The 15,072-nt window shown below is 41.7% G+C and overlaps 1 protein-coding gene across 2 annotated transcripts in view; it reads left to right on the top strand.

The window, feature by feature from the left end:
- The window catches only part of alpha-Man-Ib (alpha-Mannosidase class I b), a 63,160-nt gene that overhangs the window by 1,379 nt on the left and 46,709 nt on the right, over positions 1-15,072 (top strand). Inside the window, exons 2-4 of one of the 2 annotated variants that reach the window (XM_050193718.3) lie at positions 6,192-6,386; positions 12,324-12,507; positions 12,944-13,092. In XM_050193718.3, the coding sequence (XP_050049675.1) occupies positions 6,192-6,386; positions 12,324-12,507; positions 12,944-13,092 (528 nt within the window). Of the gene's footprint in view, positions 1-6,191; positions 6,459-12,323; positions 12,508-12,943; positions 13,093-15,072 lie in introns of both variants that reach the window. The other variant, XM_050193717.3, reaches the window with a different exon arrangement.

The following is a 15,072-nucleotide window of genomic DNA, read 5'->3' as shown; positions in this document are numbered from 1 at the left end:
ACACAACAGAATTAAAATTTTGGTGCCCAAAGATATTTAGACAGAGCTGTTACTGATATAGAAAATAATCGTGATGCATTCAAGGCTTGCTTAAATTTTATTTACTGTTATCATGCCAGCCTTCTGTCTAGGGGAATGCTTACTTTCGTATGTGGTCATACAATCTTCCGAAGATACTTTTAATTTGCTAGTATGACCATAAAAAGGCTGCCTTCAAGGCAGATGTCAATTCAGTTTGAAATAATCGTTCTGCCTGCTGCTCTATATTCCTTATAAAAAGGAAAAAAAGAGACAGACACACATGTGCGCAAACTTTCAACTGTTTATTCACTAGCACACGTCAAATATATACACGAAGGGTGACTGTAAACAAAAAGAAAATGAGATGAAAGGCAAAAAAGAAGCCAATCTATGCACATCTGATTTGACTACAAGTATGGCTTGATCTAACATCTGTCTGTGAATTTAAAAGCTGCTTTTCCCAGCGCCACAGAAGGTGTGCTAATGTGGTCTCCCAAGTCATTTTTGAGCATGAAATACACTTCCAAAATTCCTCATGCTTTTTTAGATGTGCATCTAGCCAATGCCTTCGTTTCTTTGAAGATAGGCTCGTAGCCGCATCATGCGCAATGCGTCGCCAAATGTCCTGCTGACTGTAGCATTTTTGTTGCATACTTGTGTTCTCTTAACCTAATATTAATACATCTGCCTGTCTGGCCTATGTATGATTTTCTGCACGTGAAAGGTTTCTTGTACACAAGGTTGTCGACACAATCCAAATACTGTTTTCTTTTGCATGCTTTATTTCACATTTGTTATCGTCAGATTTTGTTTCATCGTTTACTTTTTTTACATAAGCCTTTCATCTTTAAAGGAGCTGAAAGAACCACTTTGGTGCCATGCCTTTTGCCAATCTTTTTGAGGCCATGTGGAATTTTATGCATATAAGGTATGACAGTTATCCTCGCCGCCCTTTGTAGCAACTTTTTTTTTGTTATTTAAGCCTCTCAAAACTTTTTCGGCGATGGACATTATAAGTGTTACAGGATAACCACTGTCCTTAAGCTTCGAGACCTGCCGCTGCATACTATCGTTGATGCTGTGGTCACGTGATTTTTTGAGTTCACAATTGCTCTTTTTATTAACTTATATTGCCCTGAATCGTAATGGAGCAGACCTTTTTCACTCCTCGTTTTGTACTCCCAACATGTGTGAGTTGCACTGAATGTCAAGAATTGAAGGATATCATTATCTGGCATTCTCACTGTAAACTACAGCCCTTGGTGCGTCCTTGTGAACATTTCCACACTTACAGTTTCAGTAATTTCTGCATACTGGTCATATGGAAAACAAAGAAGAAAATCATCAATGTAATGGAAACATCTGACTGCTCCAAGGCCATGTAGGTTTTTCTGCAATACCCTGTCCCCCTTATTTAGAAGTATGTCACACAGCAATGGAGCTAAACATGACCCAATACAGATCCCTGCTTTCTGTAAAAACACTTGTCCCTGAAACATGACGAACAGTGATTCAAGCTACAACCTTAATAGTTTCAAAAAGGCGTCAACACTCATTCCGCTATGATTTTGGAACTTTACTGACCCGTAGGTATGGATGCATTCATCAGCAGCTTGCAGGGCTGCTTCTTGTGGATCATCTCGTTTTCTTTTTATTTACAGTCACCCTTTGTGTATATATTTTACGTGCACTAGCAAATAATAAACAGTTATAAGTTTGCGCACATGTGTGTCTCTCTTTTTTGTCCTTCGTATAAGCAGTATAGTGCAGCAAGCAGACGATGCCATATCAACTAGCCCCAGTCGAAGCTTTATTGAAATAATGTTTCACTTATCTAAAACCCAGTTTCGCTGGAGTAGGTGAAGTACCAAATTGCTGTAAAAGCAAACAGGCACTTTATTAATTAAACCAGGAATTAAATAAATATGAGTAAAGTGGCACTTACAAGAAAGCAATTATTAAGCATTCTTTAAGAAAATGACCGATTTTGATCCCACCAAGGAGGCTTCATGTATTTCATCATAGTGGCTTGTCTTTTCTTTATTAATTGCCCATTGTAATGGAGGGAATGCCCGTGGTTCATGAGGTGCTGCTTACAACCTTCATGCTTCGGTAAAGCTGTTTGTGTGCTTACATAAGGGTATGCTCATTATACCTGATGCAATTTTTTTTTTCTTGTTTCTCTCTATGTGACACTTTCTTTCATATGAAGCTGTGCAGTGTCTTATGAAAATGGTAGTTGGCTCCTTGTAGCTGTGGGGTTCTAGTTAATGCAACGCTTCAATATTTGTGCTGGTGAATGCGTATGAGTGGAGGGATCGGTGTCACCCAAATTTTCTGTGGGTTTCGCCTTTGGAAACTGACAAAGGGTCCCAAAGTGTTCAGCTTCAATTTTGAGGGAGTGTACCTGCCACAAGAGATGTAGTGTTATTTTTGTAAGTGGCACCCTAAAATTGCTTACTTCAGAAAATGCTGTCGTTGACATCATCATCTCAAATGAAATTAAATTTGCTTGTGGGACAGCTCCGTAGCAAAAAAAAATTAAGGGACTTAAGGCATTAATGATTGAATATCATTTTTGTTCTTGTGTGGCGCAGGGGCTGTGATTATCGGGGCTTAGAAGTGAAGAGTTGTATTTGATATCATGCAAGCACTTTTCTTGACGTAAATCGAAAGGTCTGAAATTAAGTACCATACTTATGACAGCTAGTTGTCACATTGCTTGTTGTCAGAAAGCACGGCAAAAACACTAGTAGCTTAGCACTAAATTGATTTCATTACAATGGTCTTTCATGGGTGAATTTCAGCTGCATGTCATTCCACATAAGCGCTTTGAGGTGAGGTCACAAAGTAACCAAAACACTTTGTTGCTGTCAAGAGCTACCAGATAAGAACCCTTTTCAGTGTCTGAGGAAAGTTAATAACCTCTTGCGGCAAAAAAAATGTGTCAGTCGAACTCGATAACTTTTGCCGAGGTACTCTGCAGTAAAGACAAAATATAGGCAAATGTTGCTTGGTCGCATGTTGCCCGCTCCTGAGGAACATGCGGCAACCCTCCTAGAACAACTGCTTTTTGCAGCTGCCGACAGGCGCTGACACAAGATTATGCTAGCAGAGCCTTGGGCTGCTGCTAGCTTCCCCATAGACGAATGGACAAATGCAACTTTGCATTTTTTTTCTTAAGAACAAGGCAAGTAACTGTGCGAAATATTACATTGAACAATCTGCTCCACATAATGCTATCTTTCTGCAAAATTTGATCAACACCAGAGCAGCGGTGCGTGCAAAGTATATTTTAGAGATTTTTTTCAATGGTTTTAAGTGCAACATGCACATCCCTGTACATAACAAACAGTGGAATGGTTGCAAGTGCATTCATTCCCAATTCCTTAAGCTCCTTGCAATCGTAAAACTGTTGTGCTACCTTAAATTCCGATACTGAGCACTCCATCCTTTCCCATTTATTGATTTTTTCTTCTCACCCTTCTCCTATAAGTCCAAGTGCAACTTATGCTTCTCTCTGATACGCCTTCTATGCAGCCACCGACTGATGACACTTCCCGCTTCATCTGGCACAATTGGACCATGAGCCAAATTAACCCCTTCCATGCCTTAGACGAGCTAGGTTCATCCACAGGTTTCTAGTAAAAACGGCCAAAGATGAGCTCAGATCGTCAGCGGTACTTAGCTTTTTGTAGCAATGCCATGGACTAGCCTAACTTTGTCACAGTGCTTAGATGGGCTTTTGGTAGATGGCAGCACGTAAACCATGGGACAGTGCAAGCAGCCACGAATTTATTCTTTCTTAAGAGGTAAAACGCGACAACTGATGTTTATAAAAATAAATTGGCTATTTTTTGGTCAGAATTCGGTATAATAATGCAGCACGGAAGTGGGTTAATACACACACATGATTTGTTTTTGTGCCCTCACAGATCCCTGGGCTACGGAAAACACCCACTGGGCATTTGGCTTTATCGCTGGTCTTCTTAAAAATTGTAAATGTGTGCCAAATTTTGTAATGCCTTTCAAGAAAATTCAATTATGCTAAGTTTGTACTCAACATATCACAGCTTTATTTGGTTTTCATTTTGTTTGTGTTTATTGCAAAAACACACTCCTCCTGCCCCTTACCCATCCCCCTTTTACTCCCCTCAGTGCCAGTATTTCTTTTCTTTTTTTTTTTTTTTGAAGAAAGATAGCAGCCATAGCCTACACACTTCCATATTTCAAAGAATTGTGCTTTATCGAAAGTAAGTTAAAGTTGGCCATTGATGGGCATGCCAATTAAAAACCCATATGGGCACTAGAAACTGGACGCTCTCTTTTTAAGTGAAGCACAACCTATAAATGACAGCTGTCATTTCTAGTATTTATTAATTGGCACAAAACAAAGTGGGTATGTAAAATTTTGATATAACGCATGCTCTTGCGTAAGGGGCTCTTTCAGCTGCTGCTGCTTCATAGTGGCCGCCAAACACTTCTTGTCATCTGGAGTTAATGCCATCTGTCTGTTAATCTGAATGTTAATCTGTCTGCCAGTTTATAACGACCTTAGTTTTGCAATGGCATGAAAAGCTTATCATTACTCGCCGTGGCGGCTTAGCAGGTATGGTGTTGCTGCTAGCACGAAGTCGCGGGGTCAAATATCGACTGCGGAGGCTGCATTTCAATGGGGGTGAAATACAAAAACACTCATGGTCCCTCTCATTCTGGCGGCACGTGTAAGATCCCCTGATGGTCGGAAACAATCTGGAGTCCCCCACTACGGTGTGCCTCATAATCAAATCGTGATTTTGGCATGTAAAACACCAGAATTCATTCAAAAGCTTATCACTGAAAGTATCCATACCCACAGCGAATACTTTGTAAAACTCGAAAAATTGTAAACATTTTTGTCAATCTTTGAGTTGTTTCAAATAAGTTTGTGGATGCTGGCAGCGCAGATAACTTAGACAATGGCAGCAGCAAGACGTAAAAATTTAACTCGATATAAGCACTGCTTTGGCGGTAAGAAAAGCAATTTCTTTCTTAAAACTATGCAATTGAAGTTTAAAAAATGCCTACAGCTTGTGACAGGCTGCTGCAAAAGATAATCTAAGATGCTGATGTCCAGTCTGTGTTTTTGTCAGACATTCGTGGGGTTGGTTATGGCTGGCCAGAAGCAGGTATTTCAACAAAACTGTAATTAATATAAGAGAGGGGGTTAGCTAGTTCTTGAGAGAGCCAAAAGGGGGAAAGGCAAGGATGCATGTGTCATGCACATGTGTACACACATAAACACTTTGGCATTGGTCACATACACATGTGTGTGGCCAGGGCCAAAACGCCTTTGCTATGTTGCTTTGCTGCAGCTCGAAAAAGGAACAAACAGTAAACACATGAGGGTACTGAGAAAACTGTAGTGGTAAAACTGAGTAGTGAACATTTAATTATGTTAGGTGCTAGTCTGTGTGTTGCCTGTCTTCCCATGCACATTACATTTGCATGATTCAAAGGAATGAGTTGGCTGAATTGGGTGACATGGAGCACGCACTAACCAAATACTCGTGGTTGATATTGTTTGTGTGGTCGCTTTACGCACATGTACATTCCTCAAGGTTGTATGAACACAGTGATTTCGCCAGAAATTTAGGTGCACATAAAATCATCGTATGTGGGAGGTGCATTTTTTTTTTTGAAAGAGAGAGAAAGAGTGTGTGTGTGTGTTTCATGCGTGCATGCATGGGTGTGTTTTCGAAGTGGTAGATACTATTAAGTGGTTTGTAGCTTGAATCTTCTGGCTGATGTGAATTATTTATAACTAAGCTTATGTAATCCAGACCCTTGTTGACTCCTCATTGTATTCTTTCTTTTTTGTGTCTGTGCTACTGATCTAAATGTGGTCCCTCTTTGATCACGCATGATGACAGTTGCTCACAAAAAAATATTAGGTGTGGCCTATTTAAAGGCAGCTTACAGGGGGCAAGCACTAACCATGTACCGCTATGTGTTCCCAGTGCAGGTGCATAACAACCTTAGTAATTGCATTTTTTCTGAGAAACCATTTTTACAATGGCGAAAGCAAACTTTTTCTTTCAGTTATGGTGTGAAAGGTGCTTGTGTTGCATGTAATGCAAGTCTGACATTATTCCTCATTTTAAGCATTGCTGTGCTGGAATCATGTACAGTTATGGAAGCAGCTGTCAAGACTCCAACGATCACTGCTGCTGGTGCTCGCTGTGGCTGCGCTGCTACTTGTGGCATCACGCATGGGCCAGGCTCCTGTGCCAGCAGCTCCTGTTGCAGAGACAGGCCGACCCCCTGAGGAGGCAACACCTCGGCAGAGCTTACCCTCAACCTCTCAGCCTCCGGAAGACATAAAGGTCACCCTTGGGCCCAGCTTCCTTGGGGCAACACCAGAAACAGCCTCCTCACGGCTCTTCCAGCAGAGCGTGGTAGATGGCTGACATTCTCGCATCAAATGTTCTATGGCATGCTCCAGGTTCTTATGGGGCACAGCCAAAGCCAGGAACACATAAGTACAATTCATCACAGATAAGCATCAAGCAGTTCTGTTACAGTAGGTGTGCTGCATGTTAAAGTTATAACAAAGGGTGAAGTACACATGCTTGCAGCTTCATTTGCTGAAGAGATCCTGGAATAGCTTGGGCACTGTGGAAGTGAAGAGAACATGTCGGGGGGAAAAATTTTAGTAGAAAATTTTCATTGTAACTCTTAAAATAATGATTGAAAATAGCTGAGCTTCCAAAATCTCAATGACTTGCTTAATTAAATATAAAAATCATTTTCTCAACTTTTTTGCTAAGGTCCAAAACTTTCAGCGGAAACTTTGCTTGATATGCAGAACATCTCCTTTTTCATTTGTGTAAACTTTTAACGAAGTGACACTATTCTCACATTTTACAGTTGTATTTTTGTGGGTGTAGTGTGTTGCATTTTCTTAGACAATCTTATGCTTTATTATTGTATACTTTATAGAATGCACTGTTCATAGTTTTGTTCCAATCTTTTAGCTTCTTTCAAAGAACGCGCATAGTCTAATCTTATTGTAACAATATCCAGTACAAATTCTTGCAGTTATTCTTGGAGTGCTCCACAGTACTCCAAGGGAAAATAAGGGATATTTGAACTTATAATGTGAGAAAGACTGAAGAAGCCGTAAAAAATGGATGCAGCCTGAAATCAGTGAGAAAGAAACTTGGCATAGGACAAACCAAGATGTATGCGCCGAAAGATAAGCAAGGTAATATCATCAGCAATCTCGAAGATATAGTAAAAGCAGCGGAATTCTATACTGACCTGTACAGTACCCAGAGGAGTCAGGATACCTCAATTGGAAACAGTAATGAACAGGATACAGAAACTCGTCCTATAACTAGCGATGAGGTCAGAAGGGTCTTGCAAGAAATGAAACGAGGAAGAGCGGCAGGAGAAGATGGGATAACAGTTGATTTAATCAAAGATGAAGGAGACATAATGCTTGAAAAGCCTGTGGCCCTTTAAACGAAATGTTTCACGGCTTCATGGGTTCCAGAGAACTGGAAGAATGCCAACATTATACTAATCCACAAAAAGGGAGACGTTAAAGAGTTGAAAAATTATAGGCCCGTTAGCTTACTTCCAGTATTGTATAAAATATTCACCAAGATTATTTCCAATAGAATAAGAGTTTTCACTAGACTTCAGTCAACCAAGATAACAGGCTGGCTTCAGGAAGGGATACTCTGCAATGGATCACATCCATGTAATCAATCAGGTAATCAAAAAATCTGCAGAGTACAATCAGCCTCTCTACATGGGTTTCATAGATTACGAAAAGGCATTTGATTCAGTAGAGATACGAGCAGTCATAAAGGCATTACATAATCAAGGAGTACAGACCGGCTATGTAAATATCTTGGAAAATATCTACAGAGATTCCACAGCTACCTTAATTCTGCACGAGAAAAGGAGGAAGATACCTATAAAGAAAGAGGTCAGACAAGGAGACACAATCTCGCCAATGCTATTCACTGCATGCTTGGAAGAAGTATTAAAACTATTAAACTGGGAAGGCTTAGGAGTGAGGTTCAATGGCGAATATCATGGCAATCTTCGGTTTGCAGATGACATTGTTAACAACACTGGGGACAAATTACAACAAATGATTGAGGGCCTTAACAGAGCATGTGTAAGAGTGGGGTTGAAGATTAATATGCAAAAGACAAAGATAAGAATCATTAGCCGGGCAAGGGAACAAGATTTCAGGACCGCCAGTCACTCTCTAGAGACTTTGAAGGAGTAGGTTTATCTAGGTCAGTTGCTCACAGAAGATCCTGATCATGAGAAGGAGATTCACAGAAGAATAAAAATGGGTTGGAGCGCATATGGCAGACATTGTCAGCACCTGACTGGAAGCTTACCATTATCATTGAAAAGGAAGGTGTACAATCAATGCATTCTATCAGTGCTAACATGTGGGGCAGAAACTTGGAGGTTGACAAAGAAGCTCGAGAACAAGTTAAGGACCGCACAAAAAGCGATGGAATGAAGAATGTTAGGCGTAACGTTAATAGACAAAGAAAGCTGTGTGGATAAGAGAGCAAACAAGGATAGCCAATATTCTAATTCCCATTAAGTGAAAGAAATGGAGCTGGGCAGGCCATGTAATGCATAGGTTAGATAACCGGTGGACCATTAGAGTTACAGAATGGGTGCCAAGAGAAGGGAAGTGCAGATGAGGATGGCAGAAAACTGCCAATTAGGAAATTTGCAGGTGCAAGTTGGAATCGGTTGGTGCAGGACAGGGGTGCAGGACAGGGGTAATTGGAGATCGATGGGAGAGGCCTTCGTCCTCCAGTGGATATAAAATAGGCTGATAATGATGATGGCAGCACTTACATTTAATTGTGTACTATGTTATTTATTAAATAAAATTTACATAGTAATCAGAACGACAGCAAAATTTAATTAAGATGATGCTTGAACAGAGGTATGCAGGAATCATTTGTTTAACTTACAGTAATAGCTTACAACTTCTAGACTTCCGTGGTAGATTTTTCGTCATGCAGCTGCTGTAGTCACTATTGCACTTTCTCTAGGTTGCACACATCCTGTACCAAAAGTCAGTTTGGATTATCTTGACATCACCTTTGATATCACATACGTCTCCACATCACCTTCCTTTCTTGTCCATGCATTTCTCGCGAAACTCGGAATATGAACCAGTACTAACTCTCCCAACTTTCAATTCTTCTGCCACATACTGTGTAGCTTGCAATAGTGCTTGTAATTATGTAGTATATTTGGTGCCATCAGCTTTATGATATCTTGGAAACGTTTAGTTTGCTTCTCATGGATTCGTAGGAAGGACATGCTATATTCAAGGGAAACAGAAAGTTGGCAGTGCAGTAAGCTATGGCACATGAGGAAATTGCCAACTCTCATGTTTTCTTGATCTGAACTGATGTTGTTCCTTCAAAATGTGTTGGTGTGTTTAGTTAACACATCTATGTCAGTGTCAGAATATATGTGCATAATCTTTTCTTGAAAGGTTTACTGAAGAGGAATCTTGCCTTTTGAGAAGCTGGCACAATGCAAAAAATGAGGCTAGCTCTAGCTTTAGTCAGAAACAAGCAATGAACAACTAATTTCTGCATTTTCACACTGACTGGTGCACTAGCAAGCAGTGATGACATCAAGAATATGCAAATTGCATGGAAGTAATGCCTACTTGACTACCCTTTGCAACCAGCAGGCATTACATGTTTGCATGACCTGCTCATTGTAGCTGGGGTCTTTTGTTCAGTTCTCTTCCAAGGGCTGCTTTTGTTGTACGCTTGTATCCGCTTATTGTACCCTTGTGCTGGAGTATGCTAGTTAACTTACACTGCGCATCTTGTGTATTTTGTGAGAAGTGCAGACCATGTAGTTAATTGAGAACGAACACAGCCTATGTGTGTATTTGCTGCGGTATGCAGCATGAGGAGCACTGGGTGTTATTGCATAGGTTGCTTGGTTGGGGATAAATGCTCCAAGTAATTGCACCACCAAAATCAAAACAGCGCTCAAGCTTGACCGATAAAATGGGTGTACTGCCACTGTCACACTTAACCCGAACGTGGGAGTGAGCTGCCTATGTGATGTTTCCACACTCTTGTCTCTATTCCAAGTGGTGCTGCTTTATGGAACCGATAGTCACGTGGGCCGCTTGCTCCCGCATTTAGGTCAAGTTTGACGGTGGCTATACATCAAGCCTCTTCTATATTGCGGCAAGTTTATGCAGATGCAGGCTCCCTTGCCTTTCAGCATGGTCATGGTTCCTTGCCACATTCTTGGCTCCTTGTGCATCATGCATTAGCAAGGCATACTATCTAGGGGAAAGAGCGGTGGGCCGCATTGTACTGACCAGTTTTTTTGGTTGCCTACCTAGCGAAAGCAACTTATTCACAAATGCTTGATGCAAACAAAATTTATGAAAATAAGGTGTGCCTGCAGTCAATGCTGCTGTAAAGTGTTGTATACAGATGCGCTTCTTAAAGGTGTTGTACTTGTGCCATAACTGTCTGCTTCACATTTCATTTGACAGTGAGACAGGTGCAATGCATTTCTGGTATTTGTACGTAAAAGCAGGACACTTCTTTTTCACATGTGTTTCATGTTAGCATGACATCATACACATGGCTTGTCAGTAGCAATGCATTCTGACATGGGCTTGTCAAACATTAAACATACAGCAATATGCAAAAAAACAAGTGAAATTATTGCTCAATTCCTATTGAATATTTTTCAAATTTAATGTTAGTGGCTTCTTCAACTTTTCTAATTGTTATTCAATTGAACATAGATTTGTTATCCTCTAACCTAAATTCTGACAAGGCGTTTCTGCATAAAAAAGGATGAAATAACTTTTTGTCTCTCAGTAAGCTGCTAAGGTTGTATAAGTTTTAGAACTTTGCTGATAGGGCATGTTGAGCATTGTGTTCATTAAATTTGAGAACCTGATTAGTGTTTCTACCAAGCCAATTCTGTGTTAGTACACTTAATTGACAGCCTTGTGCAGGCCGGTTTTAATACTTGTTTTTCTGCATATATATTACCAGGGCTGAGATTGTCTTGTAAGCACTATGGTTGAAAAAAAAAAAAGCAGCATGTCGACTACTCCATCAGACTTAAAGGGGGATGGTACCCAAAACACCTTTGCTTCAAAAGTAGGAGCCATAAATACTTCATCTTATGGAGAACATGTCCAGCAAGTGGCATGCTTGTAGTTGCACCACAAGTGAGTCAAAAATCATGCTTCTGATGCACACCCGCTCGTGAAAGTGGGCGGGGCTTTCTAAAAAAATTGCTTACATTGCAATTTTCACTTTAGATAAAGTAATGCAACAGTAAGGCAAACAATGAAAGAAGACCAAGGCAAGTGCCAGAAAAGGTTTCTGAAAAAAATCTGATGCAGATGATGCTGCAGACTACACCCCAGGTGCGTATTAGGGTGGCCGAAAAGTTGAAACTTCAAACAAGATTTCTGAAAATGCTGTTTTGACTTCTATAAGGAAAATTTTTTCTACAATGAATGAACGTTTGTCTTTGAAATCTTAATTAATAATTTTTTAGGGGTCCTTGTAGAAACTGAACTAAGAAACTGTTTTTCACCTAAAACTTTCTTTATTTACCAATTTCTCAATCCAAAAACCGTCTAGTTAGAGTGTGAAATATAAAAAAAAATGTATTTGAGGAATGCAATTATGAAATTTATTTCTTTTAGTTCAGTAAGAACGCTGTGTTGTAAAAAAGACTTGAGAGCACTTTTGTTGCTCTAGAAGGAATCATTATTTTTTAAATGTTCCTTTGCCAAAGTAACAAATTTGTTTCATTTCTGTTTTTATATATGACATACTACACAACCTTTTTGGTCAAATTTTCATATGAAAGAAGCGAAAACACATTTGTGTAGCTAAGCAAATTTTTAATTCGTTTGTTGCCAATGGAAATTGAGCTAGTGGATATTTGCCAAAAGCGTTAAAGTCGTCTGTCCGGCTACCATTCCCCTTAAAATAAAGTGAAGGAAAGGGGGGAGTTGGGGCGAGGTCGGGTCCAAAGCTGCAAAACCAATGCACATGCATTGGTTCTGGACCGTGTGAAAGGCAAAAATACTGCACCTAAAACCCCTGGTTTCTGTGGAACACCGTTTGGGAACTCCTCACTTACAGTTAGCATCAAAATGCTGCGTGTTATATTTCTCATTTTTATGACTTGTGCAACACACATAGCGTGTTGCACCTGGATGAGTAGGTCCCATCTCTGCTGCGAACCTGCAGGGTCTACGTGAGCGCCGGGAGGCTGTGGTGGATGCATTTCGCCATGCATGGAAAGGCTATAAAGCGTATGCCTGGGGCCAAGACCACCTGCGACCTCTTTCCCGCACAGGGCACACCTGGTTTGGCCTGGGTCTCACCATTGTTGATGGCATGGACACCATGTACCTCATGGGCCTTCATGAAGGTGTGCCCCCTGCTTTATTTTTGCTAGAAGCAGCGTTCCTTACTGCTGATGCTTGTTTTAACTGATGAGCCCTTGTGTACTGTCACATTGTGAGGCCTGAACTGTATTGAGCTTGAGTTAAAATGGTCTGGTTGTGATTGGCTGCATTATCTTTGGCGTACTCGACCCATTAAAATCCAATGTCAAGAGCTCTAAGTGTGGAGTATATGTGAAGGTTGCCTTTTCAAGATATATGCTGGGAAGCTCTTTATATTTTCTTTAAGTGCGATGTCAGGAGACTAAGGACTTGCACCTTTTCAAGTATGGCTCCAGTCTTCTAGGTAACCATTGGTTATTTGCAGGAGTAGACCTTATGATGGTGCTCAATATTTGTGAAATGTTCTAAGTGCTAAGGTGTGCTCTTCTTTAAAGTTTGGTTATTGCATATATTGCACAGAGTTGGCGGCTGCTCAGGAGTGGGTGGCACACAGTCTGCAACTGGCACAACACAGAGATGTGAATGTGTTTGAGACTACTATTCGTGTCCTGGGTGGCCTGCTGAGTATGCATACCCTTACTGAGGAGCAGCTGTACCTTGACAAAGCGGTGAGACAGCTTATATCTAGAAGTGATGCTGTATTATAACCTCAGGCATACTTCTTTAGTATTTGCTAGTGGTAGCATTTTGTTCACTAATATTTAAGTGATCCAGATATTGTTTGTAGTAAAACCCTGTTTATGTATATTTTTTGGACTCTCCTCATAGAAAGGGGGCAGGTGTTGTAATCCAGGAAAGCTAGTAATTTAATTGTGTTGCTAGACATTGGAATAGAAAACGGCTGTTATTTGCCAGGTGGCCTTATGTAGAGGGCTACCTATATGTAATGGTTTAGGAATGTCAAGTCATAATAGAGAAGCCCCGCAGGGGCTTCTGCATCAGCAGGCGTTTGGTGCGTTGCGACACCACGTACCCGAGCACACGAGGGTTGGCCCCTCCCACGCGTAGTCGTGCGCTGCTTAGCCGTGTCTGAGGAAAGGGGGATCCTGGGGGTTGAGCCGATGCTGGGTGTTTGGACCTTTAAGGCCCCCCGGCGGAGGCAACACACCTCTTCGGCCTCGGCTTCACATAGACGGCACCTCCAGACTGACCCACCTGGAGGAAATCGTCAGTCGCCTTTTCCTGTCCTCCTCTCCAATCTTTTTGTCTTTCTCTCCCACTTTTCCATCTTTCCTGTCTTCTCTTCACTTCTAATTACTTCCGTATTTCCTGGCGGCATGGGTTAACCGTGTGTAATATATCCTGTCTTGGGTATATATATAAATTAGGTTATAGCGGTGATGCATGGCTGGCGTCTACAGGTATTATTCCCAACCTAGTAGCGTCCCCTAGTTGGGCTCGGTGGTGGGTGGCTACCATCACCGTCGAATTTTCCAGTGTTTACATGGCAAACGCTTTTCCCCCCCTCCAAGATCGCCCTCAAAAACGAGGGCGCACCGAAGCAACATTTCAGTTCCTATTAAAACCAAACTATGACACCTTCCCAAAGTTCCATGTCCTTCACAGTGAAGGCAACTCAACTATTAGAAAACTATCACCTTTCATAGTATCCAAATGCTTATCAAACACGATCGGATCAGGCTACAAAGCATCAAAGATGGCAAGTGGAGACCTCCTCCTCAAACTGACAAAGAAAGAACAAGTCGAAAAAATCAGTGAACTCAAAAGCATCGGTGACACTAATGTCACAATTTCTCCACATCGCTCGCTCAACACCAGCAGAGGAGTAATATCAGAAGAAGATTTCTTGAACCTCAGTGACGAAGAGCTCCTTGAGGGATTCCAGGAGCAACATGTAATCAAGGTACAAAGGATAACACTTCGACGAAACGACCAACAGATCCCCACAAAACACGTAATACTTACATTTGGCTCCCTGTGCCAAGTTCACTCGACGCAGGCTACCTGAAAATCAACGTCCGACCACACATACCGAACCCGAGGCGGTGCTTCAAGTGCCAGAGGTTCGGACATGCATCACAATCATGCAGAGGAAAGGAAACATGCGCAAAGTGTAGTGCCAACGACCATCCATCTGACAACTGCAATGCTCCCGCACAATGTGTCAATTGCAAGGGCGATCATCCAGCTTACTCACGGAGCTGCCCTTGCTGGAAAAGAGAAAAAGAAATAATTGCAATAACTGGAAAGGAAAAGATTTCATTCCATGAAGCGAGGAAAAGGCTAGCGCACTTACCTTAAGTAAGCTATGCCAGTGTGACGCGGCAGGGTGCAGCGCCACACCGGTCTCAGGAATCTACAGGGTCCACGTCCGGTACTCCTGTAAAAACCCCAACCGCCCCCTTGGTGGCTGCAGCTAGTGCTGCTCCATCAGCAACGAATACGGGCCCGCAGACAACAGTGCCGCAGGGCCCGAAGTTGAAGCGTACCCCACGGCCCGAGACGCGCGTCTCGGCGCCTGGCTCTCGATTGTGCAGTGCCTCGGAAAAGGCGATGGAGGTCGATCCAAAAACCCCGGCGTCACTGACTCCAAAAGATCTGCGCTCCTTGGAGCGCTCACAGAAGGA

The sequence above is a fragment of the Dermacentor andersoni genome, chromosome 1 (assembly GCF_023375885.2).
Source record: "Dermacentor andersoni chromosome 1, qqDerAnde1_hic_scaffold, whole genome shotgun sequence".
NCBI classification, from domain to species: Eukaryota; Metazoa; Arthropoda; class Arachnida; order Ixodida; family Ixodidae; genus Dermacentor; species Dermacentor andersoni.
This window is presented reverse-complemented; position numbering and strand designations above follow the sequence as displayed.